At 50.6% G+C, this 17,999-nt stretch overlaps 1 protein-coding gene across 2 annotated transcripts in view; it reads right to left on the bottom strand.

The window, feature by feature from the left end:
• The window catches only part of LOC308488857 (uncharacterized protein), a 139,716-nt gene that overhangs the window by 12,716 nt on the left and 109,001 nt on the right, over window positions 1-17,999 (bottom strand). Inside the window, exons 5-6 of one of the 2 annotated variants that reach the window (XM_081029082.1) lie at window positions 2,529-2,605; window positions 94-2,243 (exon numbers count right to left, since the gene is read on the bottom strand). The exons of the other annotated variant lie outside the window; for it this stretch is intronic. Coding sequence (XP_080885208.1) covers window positions 2,232-2,243; window positions 2,529-2,605 — 89 coding nt within the window. The 3' untranslated portion in view covers window positions 94-2,231. Of the gene's footprint in view, window positions 1-93; window positions 2,244-2,528; window positions 2,606-17,999 lie in introns of those variants that run through there. 2 annotated transcript variants of the gene reach the window in all.

Raw genomic sequence — 17,999 nt, 5'->3', positions numbered from 1 at the left:
AGTAATCAAAACAGTGTGGTACCGGCATAAAGACCAATATATAGACCAATGGAACACACTAGAGTGCCCTCCCCATATGGTCAAATGATTTTCTACAAGGGCACTAAGACCATTCAATGGGGAAATGACAGTCTTTTCAACATGTAGTGCTGGGACAACTGGCTGTCCTCATGCAAAAGAATAAAGTGGGACCCTTACCTAACACCATATGCAAAAATTAACTCCAAATGGATCAGAGATCCAAACATAAGTTTTAAGACTATAACACTCTTGGAAGAAAACAGGGCAAAAGCTTCCCAACAATGGACTTGGCAATTATTTATTGGATACGATGCCAAAGGCACAGACCACAAAAGAAATACTAGCCAAGCTAGACTTCATGAAAATTACAAGCCTTTGTGTATCAGAAGACACTATCAACAGAGCAAAAAGGCAACCCAGAGCATGGGAGAGACTATGTGTAAATTGCCGATCTGATAAGGGATTAATATCCAGAGTATGTAGAGAACTTGGTGTCCAGAGTATCAGGCTTTTATCACTCCTCATTTGGGAGAGTTTCTCACTCTCCTTCACACGGTGGCAATAGGACAGTTTAGGGGTAAGTTCAGAGACTTGGCGCCCAACAGGTCTGAGCTCTGGTTCTGCGTACTTCACTGACCAGCTCCTGGACTTGGAGCCCATCCCTTACTCTCTCAGCTTCAGTCAATTCTTGGTAAAATGACAACGATAACCCGTCTGTGGTACAATAAAGATGATACCTGGGTTTTGTCCCATCCCTGGCACAGGGCTTCAAAGGCTCTCGGACTTTTCTGAGTGATAGGAAAGTCTGTTGTGCTAATCAGATGGCTCCTGGCAGGTCCCTAGATGGCTTCCGGATGGGAGCTGGTCCCCGGAGAGACCAACCACACAATTAGAGGGTTGGAACTTCGGGCCAGCATGAGGTCTATCGAGGGGCGAGGGTGCAGGAGGTTGAGTTTCATCTCACAGTCAATGATTTAACAACCATACCTGTGTGCTGAAACCCCAGCAAAAACTGGGGGTGGTGGTCAGGGCATCTGGCCAGTCTCTCTGCGTATGTCACAAACTTAACAAATGGCGAACTTTGCTGGTCAGCAGAGTCCTGGAGACACCTGAGCAGACTCTTCTCAAAGCCGGTTTGGATGAATCCGGAGAAGAAATTTTTGCTGGATCCGGGTCACCCCTAGTTCCCAGAGTCTGGGAAGCCCAGGGGATGGTTCTGGCCTCTGGAAAGAATAGTCTGGGTTGGGAAGGGTGTCCACCTGGTCAAAGGCTGCTGACATCGCGGCTAAATGGATGTGCAGGGAGAGATACCGTGACAACTGAGTTACAAGAGGCTTCCCAGAAGTTGTCTGACCTCGTGGAAAAATCAATGCACCTCTTGTTTTTGTCTCCTGAAATATTTCATCGGTGATGATTCTTCCCCAGGTGACAACATATTTTATGACAAAGTGCATGGCAGGCTGCTGGGCCCCTGGTGGCTTCAGACACAGGCTGACATCCTTTCCTGTCGTTATTAATGAGACTCACCTGCGTGAGGCTGGGAGGTGGATGGTTCACAGGAGCTTCCTGCCCCTAGGGAGCTGGGGAGGGGCCCAGGCGCCATAAACACCACATCCGGAGGAGATTCAGGCAGCAAGAAGGCTGGACTCTTACAATGTCGAAGCTAATGTCAGAGCATCTGGGCCCACTCCATGCTTTACAGGCGCGGAAGCTGAGGCCTGGAGGGAGGGGGTCCCCAAAAGTTTCCAGAGAGAGAGAAGCCGAAGGTTACTGTGCAGGAATACAGAGCCAGGAGTGCAGTTTCCAAGCTCTCGGCCTCACGCGGGAAGGTGCTGGCTCAGGTAGTAAATGGCCATCACTTGTGATTGGATTGGATGGCCGTCAGCTGTAACCAGTGAGCCATGAGCCACTAATATAACTGTCATGGCTACGCTAGCAGTAAATGGGGGCTAGCAAGAAGATGGTGGCTGAGCTGGCAAGTGTTGATTGCAGTTAGGATGGCGGGTTGCGGACAGTGTGGATCCAGCCTCCAGTAAGACTATAGTGCTGCCAGCGAGAATATAGCAGTATGACTCCCCATCTATGGCTCCATGGGTGTTCCTTTTTGGCCTCACCATATCCTGCGTTCTTGTGTGGGCAGCGGGAGCAGAGACCCCACAGGTTGCCTTGCCTGACACATGGCGCAGCGAGCAGGGTCCCCTGCATGACAGTTACGCTGCTGCCTAAGAACAGGGCAAAACCAAATGTGAGACTTCTCTCTTTTAGCTCAGTATTCTTTCTGCTCCTCCACCAGCTTTTTACAAAATGGCTCCTCCCTCCTGCTCTTCCTCCCCGCCTCCCCCCTTCCCTTTCCACAAATATTGGAGAGCCTTCTAGGTGTCAGGTACTCCCTTGTGTTTATTACTCAGCCCCAGCTTGCAGACAGCCACCAGGGGCCATTTCAGGGGACAAGGGAGGAGCCCTGTGAGGAGAGGTGGGGGAAGGGAGGTCCTGCCGTCCACACTCACCCTGCCTCCTGGGCAGCACATGCCTGTTAGAGCAGGGCCTCCGGGACCCAGTCGGGGCCTGGGCCAGGAAAGGTCACCTGCAGGGTTGGGACAGGCCAAAGTCAGATGGCTGCCCTACATCATCCCTTGGTGGGGGGAAGCGGGGCATCTCACCTTCTGGATATTTAAGGTCAGGGAGGGGACACATGACTCCTCCTGGGTGCCTCCTACCTCAGGACTCTGTCCTGGCTGTGAGAAGAAGGGGAGACCCAGGAGCCTTGTTTCTAATCTTCGTCTTCTAAGTTGCTACCATGGGTTGTCCCTCACCTGTGTGGGTTTTGTTTACCTGTCTGCACCACAGAGCCTGGCCGAGCTGAGACAGGGGTGTCTTCTAGCCTGGTCACTCCCGGCAGGCAGATCTAGGATGGGGTTCCCGGAGCATGGCCCATGGACCGCCAGCCTGGAGGATTGTTTAAATGTAGATTCTGAGGCCTGTTCCAGCTATCAGGGGTGGGACAGCTGGGCTTGGGGCCTGGAAATCTGCATGTCTACCAACCCCCTTAGGCGAGCCTAAGATGCTGAAGGCCAGATGTCTCAATGACAGGACCTTGTATGGAGGGGCAGCAGAGGTTAGCCGGGCAGAGCTGGTAGGAAACCTCTAAGGACCCCCGAGAACCCTCCCCCCATTAGTTGGAGAGGAGGCTCAGCTTTTCTCTGCCCATCAGAGTGGAGGGCAGAATGGGAAAGGAGAAGGGCCCAAGCTGGCCAGGAGCCTCTGGCCCCTCCCTCTCCCTCTCCCACTCAGCCCGTCCCCCTGGGCTGACTGCCAGGCCTTCCTGGGATGGAGACATCTCTCAGAGCAGCCTGGTCCTGGGAGGAGCCAGGACACAGCCAGCAGTTACTCAACTCACCACTTAACTAACATGCAAATCCCTGAGCCCAAGGATTGTCGCTCAGCCAGCTAGCAGCTCCCCAGGGACCTGAGGTGGGAGGGGAGCAGTGCAGGGATGGTGGGATCGGGAGCTCCCCCAACGAGAGCTATGCCAGGCCTGTGCCGGTCTGTTCCTCTCTACTCCATCGGGGCTGGCGCATGCCAGGATACTGACCTTGGCAAAGGGAAACAAAGTTGCTGCTGCTGAGTTAATTAAGGAGGGAGGAGGCAGGTGGGTGGGAGTTGGCAAGCCGAGTGGTCATTGGTGCCAAGTGTCCAATGCAGTGCCCACATGCCAGGCCCTGGGGGTGGGAGGAGGGGCGAATGGGACTCCTCATAGAGCAAAGCCAGCTGTTTGGAGGTCAACTCACCCCTCTCCCTGCCTGCACCTGTCAACGCAACAGATGGGAGAAGTTTGTCCCCATGGCCAGCACTCACCAGGCACTTCCCAGAGGAAGACAATCCAGGCCACACTGGTGGGAACTCACAGCACATGAGCACAATCAGTTAGAAGACGACAAACACACCCTCCCCCACACATGTGGAAAAGATTTGAGCAGACACTTCACCAAAGAAGATATACGAATGGCAAATAAGCGTGTGAAAAGATGGGAATGCAAATGAAAGCCACAATGAGACAAGAACATTAAAACAGCTATTGTACAAGTACATCATGTGCATGGTAGAATGACTAAAGTTCAAAAGCGTGATAATATCAAGTTTAGGCGATAATGTGAAACAACTCTCACGCACTGCTGGGGAACGCAAAAGGTGCTGCCATTTGGTGGTTTCTTATAAAGTTCACACACACTTACCATATAACCTGGCGGTTCCACTCCTCAGTTATTACCCAGGGGGAAAAAACACACACCCACCACGCAAAGCTTTCTATGTGAATATTTATAGCAGCTTGATTTATTTTATAGCAAACTGGCAACACCTCAAACTTCCATCAAGTAGTAAATGGACAAATTCTAGTATATTCATAGGATGGAATACTACTTAGCAACAAAAGTGGTGAACTATTGGTCACATGCAACATGGATGAATTTCAAAAGCATAGGTCATAAACAAACCTTCAATGCACTGTGGCTGTTTTGTTTTAAATAGTCAATGATTTTTAAAAGGGACTTAAAACGTAAGAAAATAGTTGTTATTATTTTATATTTTGCATATATTTTCCATTTCTGATGTTTTGATTCCTCTGTGTATTCCACCCGATCATTTTCCTTTTGCGTGAAGGAATTCCACTAAAATGTCTTGTAGTGCTTGTATGCTGGTAATTAATTCTCTAAGCTTTTTATGTCTGGAAAAGTCGTTATTTCACCTTCATATAAAAGTAAAGACAAAACTATTTCCACAGGGCATAGAATTCAAGTTGACAGCATTTCTTTTTCTTTTCTGTGCTTTAAAGATGTTGTTCCACTCTCCTCTGGCTTACACTGTGTCTGATGAGAAGTCTGCAGTTATCCTTGTATTTAAGCCTGTATACTTCATGTGTCTTTTTTCTCTGGCTGCTTTTAAGATTCTTTTTTTAATCACTGATTTTCCACAATTTGATTATGATGTGCCTTGGTGTGGTTTTCTTCATGTTTTCTGTATTTTATAGATTTCATTCAGTTTGGGAAATGTGTGGTCATTTATTTTTCTCAACTAATTTTTACGTCCTTTCCTCTCTCTCTCTGCTCCTTCTGGGACCCCAATCATACATGTCTCACACTGTTTGGTGTTACCCTGCAGCTCTCACTGATGCTTTATTCATTTTTTTTCTAATTACTTTTCTCTCTGTATTCCATTTTAAACAGTTTCTATGCCTATGAATTTATGTTTACTATTCTTTTCTTCTGTGACTAATCTGTTGTTAATCCCATCTAAAGTATTTCATCTCAGATATTGATTTCTTCTATTCTTCTCCCCACCTTGCTCATGCGTTCCTTTACTCTCTTAAACATATAAATTACATTTATAGTAACTGCTTTAATATCCTTGCCTTCTAAATACACTAGGTGTGTAATCGCTGGGTCTATTTCTATGAACTGCTTTTTTCCTAGCTATGGGGCCTGTTTCCTGGTTCTTTGCATGTCTGTGGCAATGTTTGAGCAGATGTCAGACATTGTTAATTGCTTCTTCCTTTAAGTACCTTTGGACTCTTTTTCTGGTTCATATTAAGTTACTTGGAAAAGAGCTTGATATTTTTTCAAGGATTATTTCTAAGCTTTGTTTCACAAGTTTAGAACGGCCTTTAGTCTAGGGTTAATGTAGCACCCCCTTCTGAAGCAAAACCTTTCTGAGAATGCTGTTTGATATTCCCTGTATTGGGAAGTCTTTCGACTGGCTTTCGGACTCACAAGCTATTCCTGGGCCCCTGTGAGCTCCTGAGATTGTTCCATTTGCATTTTTCCTTTTCTCTGGCCTCATAATCTTTTCACATGCAGGCACTGATCAGTATTCAGCCAAAGGCTTCGGGTGGATTCTCTACAGATCCCTGGAGTTCTTTTTGTGTGTGTGCAACTCTCCCCATTCCAGGACTCTACTCACAAATTGTTGCTGCCTTGTCCTTCCCGAACTCTGAACACTATTTCCATAACTCAGTGAGCTTGCTGGATGCTATGTGTTTCCCCCTTTCTGGTACTGTGGCCTGGAAACTCTCCAGGTCATGAGCTGAGGCCCTTGGAGGTCTCACCTCATTTGCTTTTCCTCTCTCAGAGATCACTCTGCTACGATGCCTGTTGTCTACAGTCTGAAAATTGTTGTTTTATATATTTGGTCATTCTTAGTTAAGGCAGGAGAGTACATGGTTACTCCATCATGGCCAAAGTCTCGGATGATACAGTTTCATGGAGAGAGATAGCAGGTACATACATATTGAAATGCAAAGTGCCATAATGTATTTAAGGGAAGTGCTAAGATTGCTCAAAGGAAGAGACTGCTTCTACCTGTTAGTTAAAGGCTTTTATCACTGAGAAAGCAGCACTCTCTACTGCACCAATCTCTTACTACTGATCCCCAATCTACATCTTCAGCCTAGACTTTCTCTCCTGAATTCTGGACCCTCATACATGCAATGGTGTTGGGTTCGTATCCACTTGGATACATTACCAGCACCTCAAGCTCCAAAACTGAACGCACCCGAGTGTCTTTCCGAGTCCTGTATCTTCAGACTCTCCTCTGTTGCTAGCTAGTGGCCCTTTGAGGTTGAACTCCTTGTCACTTCCATCAGGAAGCTTTTCTCAGCTTCTCCCAGCCTTTCCTCACCTTCACCGCCACAGACACAGCCTGCACTGGGCCACCAGCCACCTTCTCTAGTCTACCCTGTGCTGTGTCTTTGGTAACAGTCTCTTGGAATCCTGTGAGTCTGGTGAGGACAAGACACTGTATGTCTTCTAGGTATATCTTGGGTTATTCTAGAACCTCTGCACATAGCAGAGCCTCAATAAATGTTCCTTAAATAAGTAAGTGGTTCTCCCCAAATAGAGTTGACAGATAGCGATTGGACAACCAAAGGACCCAGTTGTATCGGAATGAAAACAATGAACCTGAGAACATTCCTGTGACTAATCCCCTAAAGCAGGGGTCACCAAACTTTTCTTTGCAAGCCACACAGTCTCTGCTGCAACCCATCAACCATGGCATACTCCACACAAACGAATGGGCATGCAGTGTCCTAATAACTATTTACAAAACAGGCAGAGGGCTGGATTTGGCCTGCAGGCCACAGTTTGCCTACCCCTGCCCTAAAGTAAGCCTGGCTGGGCTTGGCCCATCGCATGTCTCTGATTCATAATCAACTCTGCCTGGGCCCCGAAAATCTGACCCCCCAATCCCACCCCTCACATGGTTGCTTCTTTTAACTACCAGACTGAATGTGATAAGCCTGAGAATTCCTCCTGGTTGGGGGTGGGGGTGGGAGTGATCAGCGAGCCTGGAGACAGTGAGGGGAGAGAGCCAAGTGCCCTGGGGAAGTAGTAGGAAGATTTCATCCAGTGGGGCCTGTCCTTTTGTGATATCTGGCCCCAACAGAAACACTCTGTGTGTGTGTTTTGTGTGCATGTGTGTTTGTGTGCTTGTGCTTAAGTGTCTGTGTGTGTGCAGAAGTGTTTGTGTGTGTATGTGAGTGTGCACACATATGCTCCACAAACTGGCTTAACCTCCCAGGGCCTCGTTTTTGCAATCTGTTAAGGGAATGCTCAGCGTGGGGCTTTATTCCCCGCTCCCCAAGTGATGCATTTTATTTTGGCCTTTTGTTTTTTATGGCAGGTTCTTTCCCCTCCACCCCACTCTCACCACATCCCCCAGGCCCAGGGGCAAAGGTCAAGTACTGCAGAGTTTGAGGGGGTGGCAGGAGCCCTGTCCAGGGTAGCTCTCCTTAACTCACAGAGCGGTGGGAATAGGAAGTGAGAAATTATTTGGAAATATGCTTTGAAAATAAATAAAACCGGGTAAGTCTAGTCCAACTCAAATGTAAAGTATTCAAAATAGGAAATGAATTTCCAGTTCCGTGTGGAAAGACGCACAGGGCTAGGGGTGGCTGGGTCTTTTCCCCACCCCCATGCCCCGTCTCTTCCCCCTGCCCCCCTCAGCCCCAAACTCAGTGTGCTCATCTTTAAGTGGGGACAACACCCAGTCCTGGCCCTCCAGCCTCACCAGGCTTGAGGTTTGTGGCTATGAAGACATTTTGTAAACAGCTCCGGGCCGGACACATGTAAGGAATTAGAAAATTATTTCTCCAGATTGTAGACCCAGAAGCTAGGCCCTGAGACATGAAGTAACGCTTTGTCTTTTTTGCAGAAAGGAGCCAGGGAAGGGTGGAAGGAAATGGAGAGATGAGAAACAAAGATGGACAATGGAGATAAGACCAGTTTCGCTTGAGGTTTTTATCCTAAGGTGGAGCGGCTCCCTGCAGGCTCTGGGTTCTGGTTGCCCCTGGTGGGCCCTCCCATCCCCTCCCTGGCCTCCTCTGCTTCCTTCAGCTCTTTCCATTGTTCTGGAGCCACACAGGCTGCTCCTTTCCAGAGGTTGCCTCCCTCCCCCGGGAAGGTAGGGACCAGGCCCCTGGGTGGGGGCCGCTAGGAGGCCGCAGTGACCAGGACGCTGGGGGGGAACTGCCAGCCTGTGCCAAGCGTGCTGTGGAACCACCGTGTTTATTTTTAACAGTCAAACCCCTCTTTGGGTTCCCCCCACCTCCCCTGGAGCCCCTCTATTATCTTTAGGCCATTTGGTAGTTGTTGCTATGGAGACCACAAGCAAAATGGCATGCAAATCAACACAAGCAATAACAAGGGGGCGGGTGGCAGAGCAGTGGGGGAGAGCAGGCCCCCTCCAGCTGCCCCCCCATCAGAGCCCAGTGGAAGACAGGGCTGGGGAGGGTGCAGCACAGGTCAAGGGGCTTCCAATCTGGACTCTGTGGGAGAAGGACACTCAGGAGGCAAAGGCCCTGTCCCAGGTGGCAGACAGGTCAATGCAAAGGGGCGGGTTACCCCAACCGAGCCTCAAGCACTAACCGGAGCTGAGGAGGGGCAGAGGGCTTGCAGATGGGGAGCTGGATCTTGGGGAAGTCTCCCTTGGTCAGGAGACGAGGAGCCATTAATGATTAGCCCTGCAAGCGCAGGTCCCAGGGATTCAGCAGGTCCCCTCCATCCTTCCACCCCCTCCCCTTGGAAAACGGTCTTCAGTGCAGAGAGACAATCGGGCAGCTTACTTTTTAAGAGGAAAAACCACAGCTCTCCCTTCCCCCACCCTGAATATAAATACTTGAAACTGAGGCTTCTTGATTGAAATAAGGACTGACTCCGTGGAACGGAGATTTTTGGGGGCTTTTCCTTTTTCCCAGAGGTTTCCCAGTCAAGGCTGATCAAAGCCACAGCAAATGGGCTCTGACTGGCTCCATGAACGCAGAGCCTCAGGGCGCCGGCACAGACGCCCCGCTGACTCCCTTTCACATTCTGAGCACTACGTTACTGGAGCAGTTTTGTGGGACCGTGGGGCCGCTGTCTGAAGTTCAACCCAAGAAACCGGGTTTTATCAATCGAACACGTGGGACTGCAGAAGTCACTGGAACTCTGGGCTGGGAAGGACCTGTCCCATCCATTCTGCCTGGGGCTCAGCAGTGCCCCCCACTACCCACCCCACATGGAATTCTGCTGCTCCCCAGGTTCTGCATTCACACGTCTCTGTTTGCTCAAGCCTTTCATTTGATGCTAAATTGGATGTGGGGTTCCTGTCACTGGTCTCCACATTCATGCTGCCAAGCAGACCCCGCTTACCTCTGGGGGCTTCACCTTGACCTGGACCACCCAGGACCTGCCCCATTCAGCTCAGGGTTCTCCTCCCCACCCCACCCCACTCCTACCCCTAGGAGTCTCAGTTTCTGTGCTGATTGCACTTTTTGTGCTGATTTCCCAGCGCAAAATGACATTGGGCAGGTCCCTACAGGTCACCTACATGTACACCTGCATGTAAGGGGGAACCCAGGAGCAGGTGGAAAGGGTGGAGCTGGGCTGCAGGCAGGCAGTGGAGTAGTCACTGAGATGGTGGGGCGAGAAGTTCCCATGAGGACAGGGACTATAAAGAGAAAATCAGGAGGGCTTTCCTCCCTCTGCCGATAAAGGTCTTAGAGAGCACCTCTGCTCCGAAAGGCTTCTAAAACCAGTGATGGGCAGTCTGTTCATCCCTTTGCAAAGTTTGGCTTCTCTGTGTGTGCCCCACGCTGCCAGCCCCCCTCCCAGGAACTCCCCCATCAGCCCGTCTGTCACTGATCTTGGTTATGCTCCTTCCTGCTTCTCTCTCTCCACCGTGCTCTTTCTACAAAGATGCATGTCTCCACCCTCCCGTGAAGAGACCCTGGGCCCATCCTGGACCTCAGCCATGATCCCCTTTCTCTTTTCTTTCTCAGGCTAATAAAATAGAGACTATCCTTGCATTGGGCCCTAGACGCATCACTCAGAGAAGCAAAGGCCAGTCACACACTCTGGAGTCTAGGACTTTGTCCAGCTCCAGGGCAGTAAATGCGTAGCAGAGGCCGTGAGTGGGCAAGGCTGCTCCTCCCAGCCAAGGGGTGAAGGCTCCAGGAAGCCTTGGGAACCCAGCTGTTTCCCCAGGCCAACCAATGAGGACTATAACTAGGATAGAAAAGGTTGTGCTGGGAACGACCCTTTAGTGTCATAGTGTCCCTGCAGCTCTGTGCCATGACTTGTGCCTGCTGGACACTGAGGCATGCACCCCAGTCTGGTTGGGACGGCCCCTGGGCTTGATAGGTTCCCTTTCTCTGGGATCCTTGGGCATTGTATCTGTCATGGTTCATTTTGCTGTAATAAAGAAGGGGAGGGAGGGATGGCCGGGTGGCTCCGTTGGTTAGAGCGCGAGCTCTGAACGACAGGGTTGCCGGTTCGATTCCCACATGGACCAGTGAGCTGTGCCCTCCACAACTAGTTTGATGGAAGACAACGAGCTGCCACTGAGCTTCCAGAGGGGTGGCCCGATGACTCAGCTGGTTACAGCGCGAGCTCTCAACAATAAGGTTCAATTCCCACATGGGATGGTGGGCTGCGCCCTCTGCAACTACAGATTGAAAATGGTGACTGGACTTGGAGCTGAGCTGCGCCCTCCACAACTAGATTGAAGGAAAACGACTTGGAGCTGATGGGCCCTGGAGAAACACACTGTTCCCCAATATTCCCCAATAAAATTAAAAAAAAAAAAAAAAGAAGGAGAGGGAAGGTGACCATGGAAACAATTGGTTCTCGTTGGAAGAGGAATTTTAACAGGGTGGGATGAGGAGGCTGGGCAGGCTAGTGGTTAAAGCGCAGCCTGGGACCCAAACTGCTGGGTCAGATCCCTCCTCTGTGCTGTCCTGGCTGTTTGACAAGCAACTCAAGCTCCCAGAACCTCAGGATCGCCAGCCTGGCTATCCACAAGCAGGGGTGGGGCTTAGTCTGCTGCCAGCTTCTTGGGCATGCTGGGGAGGGGGTGTCCCCTCCCAGCGGAACCGGGGCTCCCCAACACCAAAAGATGTTCAGCAGCCCTGTGGGCAACTGACTCAGAGAATCCTGGCAGGGCAGCAGGATTCATGGCAGACACCGGAGCTGGAGAGCTGAGCCACGCGCTGTGTCAGCCGCTGTAGAGGGCTCCTTGTTGATAAAGACGGCAGAGACGCTCAGGGGATGCGTTGTGTACTTTTCCGACGGGAGAAAGGCTCACCCCGCTCACTCGCTGCTCAGTTCTCAGGAGACAGGAGCACAAAGACGCCTTCTGACGAGGGCACTGCGTACTTGGCAGGAGGCTCGCAGCTTGGGCCGCGTGTGCCCAAAGCAGCAAGAGCCGTGGTGTTTGACAAGTCGGAACAGTGCTATTTCCAAATGAAATCACCCAGGCTGGCCACTGACGAGCCCTCGTCAGGGATGGAGGTGACCAGTCCTGACACTTGCAAAATTTGAACAACATATAGAGCTCCAGGCAACGCTGCCAGGAGACAGCGGCAAGACCCAAGGTGACAGGCCACACTCTCCTCAGAGGACCAGTGGCGTTGGCCAGTTTTATTTCTCAAAGGAGGATGGAGATGAGGATTCCAGGATACCCCTGTGAGCCTGGGTCCCCTAACCACCATTGTAGGCATTGTATTTTTGCCCGACAGAGAAGGAAATGAAGACCCAGCAGTGGCCATTTGCCCAAAGGCACGGAGCTGTCAAGTGGTGGGGCAGGATCTGAACTCAGGTCTGGTTAGCTAGAGGTCCCTGTGCCTTGCCCTCTTCCTTGCTTCCTCGTTTTGTGAGAAGAGGGACCTCTGCGTACGTCCAATTGGCATTCTTAGCACTGCATTTATAACTGAGGACATCCATCGAGGCTTTGGGGTGGGAGAGCTCGTGCACCCCCTTTGTTCAGCGCTCTCTCAGGTCGGGACACCCCAATCACGGCAGCACAGCAAGGTACAGGCTGAACTGGACCAAACATTCTCCCAGGATGACCAACAGCAGCAAAGCCAGACGGGAAGGCTAGAACCAGGGCGGAACACAAATTCCGTCCCTCATGCTGATTCTGAATGATCACCAGAAACTTCCTGAGTCCTTTACTGAGAAAGATCAGGAGGCTTGGGAGGGTTCAGGAGGCCAGCTGCATAGTAGCCGCACGAAACTCACGGTATGCTGACCCTGGTTTAAATTATCGTCTAGGAGAGGAACAAAAGGTCTTAGCCAGAACAGCAGGTGGAGTGATGGGGAGAAGTTGGATGTGAGGCCTGAAACAAGAGGGTTTAGAATGAGTGGGAAAGAGTACTGCTGGATGAAGGTATATAGAACGAGGCCAGGTGCCCGAGGCCCAGTTTTGCGTGGAGCAAGCCCCTACCTTTGCAGTGGTTTAATGGGACAGACCTGGGCACTCCTGTTGGACTTTGGTCCATGCCCGTTTCCCTCTGCTGCTCTCCCCACATTGTCTGCGTTATTTTGCCCTGTGCACGTGTGAATTACTACTATGATGCTTAGAACTGGAAAGGTCAGTAGAGTCACACAGCCTGGGTTCAGGTCTTTCTTTCTATGTGACCCTGGGCAAGGTGTTGCACAGAATCACGAGGAATAGAAAACACAGTGCACATCAAACTCTCCATAATGCCTGGCACAAAAGTGCCCATCAAGTTAGCTATCAACAATGATGCTGGTGATGACAATACATGACCACTGCCTCCCGTTAGAGCGATGGCATGTGGGCACACATAATCAAGGGAATTCTGGCCACGTCCAGCTTAAATCAGGTCTCCAAGGCCCATGGACTCACTCAGACCATCTCTCTGGTCCTCAAATGTGTAATGGAATGGACACACTTGATAGTTGATGGAAGCTTCAGGCTGTTTCTAGGCCTGTGGTGTAAGAGCGATTGTAGAGGGGACAGACCCAGTGAAAGCCCCTGAACTCCACCCGTCCCCTCCCCTCCTAGCCACTGCCATAAAGCAAGAAAAATAAAAGAAAGGACTGATGTATAGATTAGAAAAGAAAAATGGAAACTTCTCTCTCTCTCTCTTTTTTTTTTTTTTACAGATGACATAATTGCCTATGAAGAAAATCCTAGACATATACAAAAAAGCTGCTAAGGCAAATAAGTGAGTTTAGCCAGGTCACATCATACAAAAATATACAAAACTCAATTATATGTCTACATACTTGCAATGAAAACCTGAATATTAAAATTAAGAAACAAGTTACAAAAACTTTTAAAAACAAAATACTTAGGAATACATTTAACAAAAAAGGAGCAATACCTAATACACAGAAAACAACAGAACTTTGTTGTGAGAAATTAAAGAAGCCCTAAATAAACGGACAGACATAACGTATTCCTGGATCAGAAGACTCCCTATTACAAAACTCCCCAATTCTGCCCAAATTGGTCTATAGATTCAAAGAAATCCCATCAAAACTTCAGCAGGCCTTAAAAAAAAAAATAGTAAGTGAAAAGCTGATTCTAAAATTTACATGGAAATGATACGTAGCTCACATAACCAAAATTTTTTGGGGAAAAGAACAGAATTGAGGACATACACTCCCTATGTAAGATTTATTCTAAAGCTGCCATGATGAAGACAGGGTGGGATTGACAGGAGAGAGCCATAGGGGTCGATGTGATGGAGACGAGCCCAGGAGCAGACTCCGTGCGTCGGGGCAATGGTTTTTAGTAAAGGTACCAGTCATTCAACAGGGGAACGGATAATCTTGTCAACAAACGGTGCTGGAACAATTCGCCAAGAGAAAATACACGTCCACAGAAAATTTGTATGTGAATATTCATAAAAAGCCCCAAACTGGAAATAACCCAAGTGTCTATCAACTGGTCAATGAGTAAAAACGTCTCATATATTCACACACTGCTCTACTACTCAGCGATAAGAGAAAATGAACTGCTACGCGCAGCCACACAGAAGCATCTCCAAGGCATTGCACGGAGTGAAAAAAGACAGACACAAAGGACTGCACATTGTATGATCCCCTCTCTGTGAATTTCAGAAAAGGCAAAGCTGCGGGGACAGAAAGCAGATCAGTGGTCGCCCGGGGCGGGTGGGGTGGGGGAGGGGAGGAATTGACTGCAAAGGGCAGGAGAGGACTTTTCAAGGTGATGGAAATGCTGCCTCTCGTGACTCCGGTGCCGACTACACTGCCGTTTGCACTGATCAAAACTTGTCAAATATACACTAAAAATTGGTGCCTTTTATTGTATATAAATCACACCTCAATAAAGCTGACTTTAAAAAACCAATATTGCATCTTGGGGGAAATGGGAGCAGTGGGGGTCCATATACCCCCCATATTAGCTGGTGTGGGTGCCATCACAGAACACGGCAGACGGAGAGGCTTAAACAGCAGACAGTCACGTCTCACAGTTCTGGAGGCTGGACGTCCAAGACCGAGGGGCTAGCAGGGATGGTTCCTGGGGAGTGCTCTCTTCCTAGCTTGTGGACGGCTGCTTTTTCTTCTCTATGGGTGTCCTGTTGGATCAGCACCCCACCCTTATGAACTCATTTTACCTTAATGCCCTCTTAAAGCCCTGTCTCCAAATATGGTCACATCGGGGGTTAGGGCTTCAACACGTGGATTGGGGGCGGGGCACAGTTCAGCCCGTAACACCCCCCTTTCACTCACTAGTCAACACCTGTGACTCAACACCTGTGACTTCCATGGCATCCAGGAATTCTGATGTGACTGCATCAGCCTTCGGTTTCTCTGGGTCCTGCTGCCTCCATCCCCAGTGTTGAGCTCAGGCCAGCCACTCCCCCACAGGCTCTCCATACAAATCTCTGAAAACCCAACCTAAGACAAGTGAATTTCCCAGACACCTCACTGGTAGTTGAAAATTAGCCTCAGGATGAGGCTCCAGAGATCTCGCTCCTATTTTTCAATACCAGGACAATTTCCACCCCCCCCTGAAATACGAATACCCACTGCGCACCGTGGGGGCTCTCCTGCCCAGGTGGGGAGCACACCTTACTTTAGAGCGTTTGGGGAGCAGGTTACAACAAACAAAATCCGCCGTGGCCTTTCCGCTAATGATCTGAAATGGAGCGATTTTTCATCAGGCCATTATCCGTTAATCACTGTGTGCTTTACTCTGTTGCCACCTTAATTATACGGTTTCTAGTGGCGTGAACCCCGTCTCACTGAGAAGATGTAGCAACAACAAACACACACCCATCTTTATCCCAGATAGGATAAGAAGGCAAGGGAGCCAGCCACGTGAGTGTGGCTGGGACTCAGTGTCTGAGTGACTCCTGGACCCAGAGATGGGAAGGAGATGGGACAGAGCTCCGATTGGCAAGCAACTCTCCAGAGGTGTGGCTTATTAATGCAGTGTGGACAGAGCACGGGTTAAGAAAGACCTGGGTTTGAACCCCAGCTCTGCCACTCGCTAGCTGTGCTACTCGGGGCAAGTCCCCTACCCTCACTGTCCGTTGCCCAATCTGTAAAATGGAGTCGCAATCTTTCCCACTCAGGACTTCGGTGAAACGTGCATTAAAGGTAGAGCAAGCACGGCAGTGCCCCCTTCCCTGTCTCCTCTTTTTCCTGTTGGAGCAATCCCTGTGTTGATGCTGCCCAGTTTCCTAAACTCGCCGCCTTAGAGCTGAAATGGTGGCACCGATCAGTAGCACTGGCCCGCTCTTCGGAGGAGGTGAGAGACGCACTCAGGACGGGACATACAGCCCGGACAGAAACCTGGGCTGGGCCTGGGTCTGCATTTCTTCACCCTAAAGGAGCATGGGGAGTAGACCACCCCCTCCATTCAGACTCCAGGCTTTGGAACATGTTGGTAAATTATTCATTAGTTTGCATTTTTACATCAAAGTTACCATGAGACACTGAGTGGTCATGTGGTCCCCCTGCCTGCCATCCGTCCCAGCTCCTCACTGTCCCCAGGACAAACTCATCACAGCACGTACAAGACACTTCCTGCCGGCTCTCTCCATCAGCCCAGGTCCACCCTCCCCCCAGTTCATGGCCCTCGTCTGCTCTTTACAAAAGGGCCACGGACCCAGTGGCTGTTATTTGTGCGCATGTCTGTCCCTCGCCCCTCCTGTCACTGAGGCCCTTGAAAGCAGGGGCCATGTCTGGGCCTCCTCCACGTGACTTTGTGACAGGGCAGCCCTTGGAGCATAGCAGTGGCTTAAGAAAGGCTGGATGGTCCACAGAGGAGAGTCGTCGGACCCCGGTGTGTTCCAAAGCAAGAAACCGACAGCTCATTGAACATGTGCCGGCTGATCAAAGGTAATTGGTCTGGGACGTCTGGCCTCGGGACTGTGAGGAAATAAATGTCTGTGTTTAAATCCCCCGTCTGTAGTGCTTTGTTACAAACAGCCACAGGACACTGATATATATGACCACGTACAGAACATATTCCCGTAGCCACCCTTGCTAACCCCAGGCGTCTCAGGTCAAAACCTTGTGGGTGGCACTTGCTTACAGATACCCTCCCCTTCAATGGGGGTTCACAGGCCCTCCAGGAGTGAGCAGTTAGGCTCCCCTCTGTCTGTCACCATGGCACTGTCCTGTGGTGGGTGGGCAGGAAGCCTGGCCACTGAAGGGAATCCACGATGTTAGCCTGGCACCACAGAGCAAATCCTAATGCTCAAAAGGAGGGGTCCCTTGTACCCCAGCCTGGGGAAGTCCCCAGAGAGGTCAGGCCTGGGCCAAGATCACCACTGGCCTCGCCAGAATTGGCCTGGCCCAGTGGTCGAAGGGAGGCCTCCTAAGTTCCCCCCAGACCAGGCTTTGCCCCTCTCCCAGGGTGCTGCCAGGGTGCGGAAGTAGGGACCCCTTCTCCCTCTGTTGAGCGCTCACTTTCCCCCTTTCCCTCTAAGACTTCTCCGCCACGCCTGGCCTGGGCTCACTTTACGCTCCTGAGGGTGGTGAACTCCCCAGTGGTAAGCACCCACCTTCTCCACGAGGGGAGGAATGGGGGGCCGTGTTGTTATGGAGAAGCCCCTGTGCTTTCTTCTTGTGGGCAAAACCTCCTGGGCAGCCTCAGCAGGCCCCACCCTGAGCACCTCCCCCCCCAGGGATTTCTGGGACACCCACATGGCTCCGTTAGGGCAGTGACGATTCAAGCCCCCTTCTTTCGGCCTCTTCCACTAACTTATGGTTGCCCAGCTGGCCCTGGATCACCTCTGCTCTGGGTGATGCCCCTTTACCCCTCTCTACGCCCTGTCCTCTCCAAGCCTTTGGGGATCAGCAGCCTGCGACGGTGTGGAGGTCACTGGACTTGTGCATCAAGGAGGCAGGAGCAGTGGAGATTTCAAAGATCAGGGACGAAAAGAGCTCCACTCACCCTCCACCCCACCTCCACCCCTGCCCTCTGCTTCTTGACATACATGCCCCCACACACATTCCCGCGTACACACACACACACACACACACACACCATAAAAATAAAACAGCCAAAAGCCAACCTCCATCACTCTGTTGCATCATGTGTGTCCCCACCCTCGGCCACCAGTGCTCGTAGGCTCCTGCCAGAAGAGGTGCCTGTGGCTTGGACAGTCCCCAGGCGCTGGGGATCTGACCTCCTGCTTCCCTAGGAGTGGTCTGGAAGGA

The sequence above is a fragment of the Rhinolophus hipposideros genome (assembly GCF_964194185.1).
Source record: "Rhinolophus hipposideros genome assembly, chromosome: 20".
Lineage (NCBI taxonomy): Eukaryota > Metazoa > Chordata > Mammalia > Chiroptera > Rhinolophidae > Rhinolophus > Rhinolophus hipposideros.
Note: the sequence above shows the minus strand (reverse complement) of the source record. Positions and strands in the feature narration are given on the sequence as shown.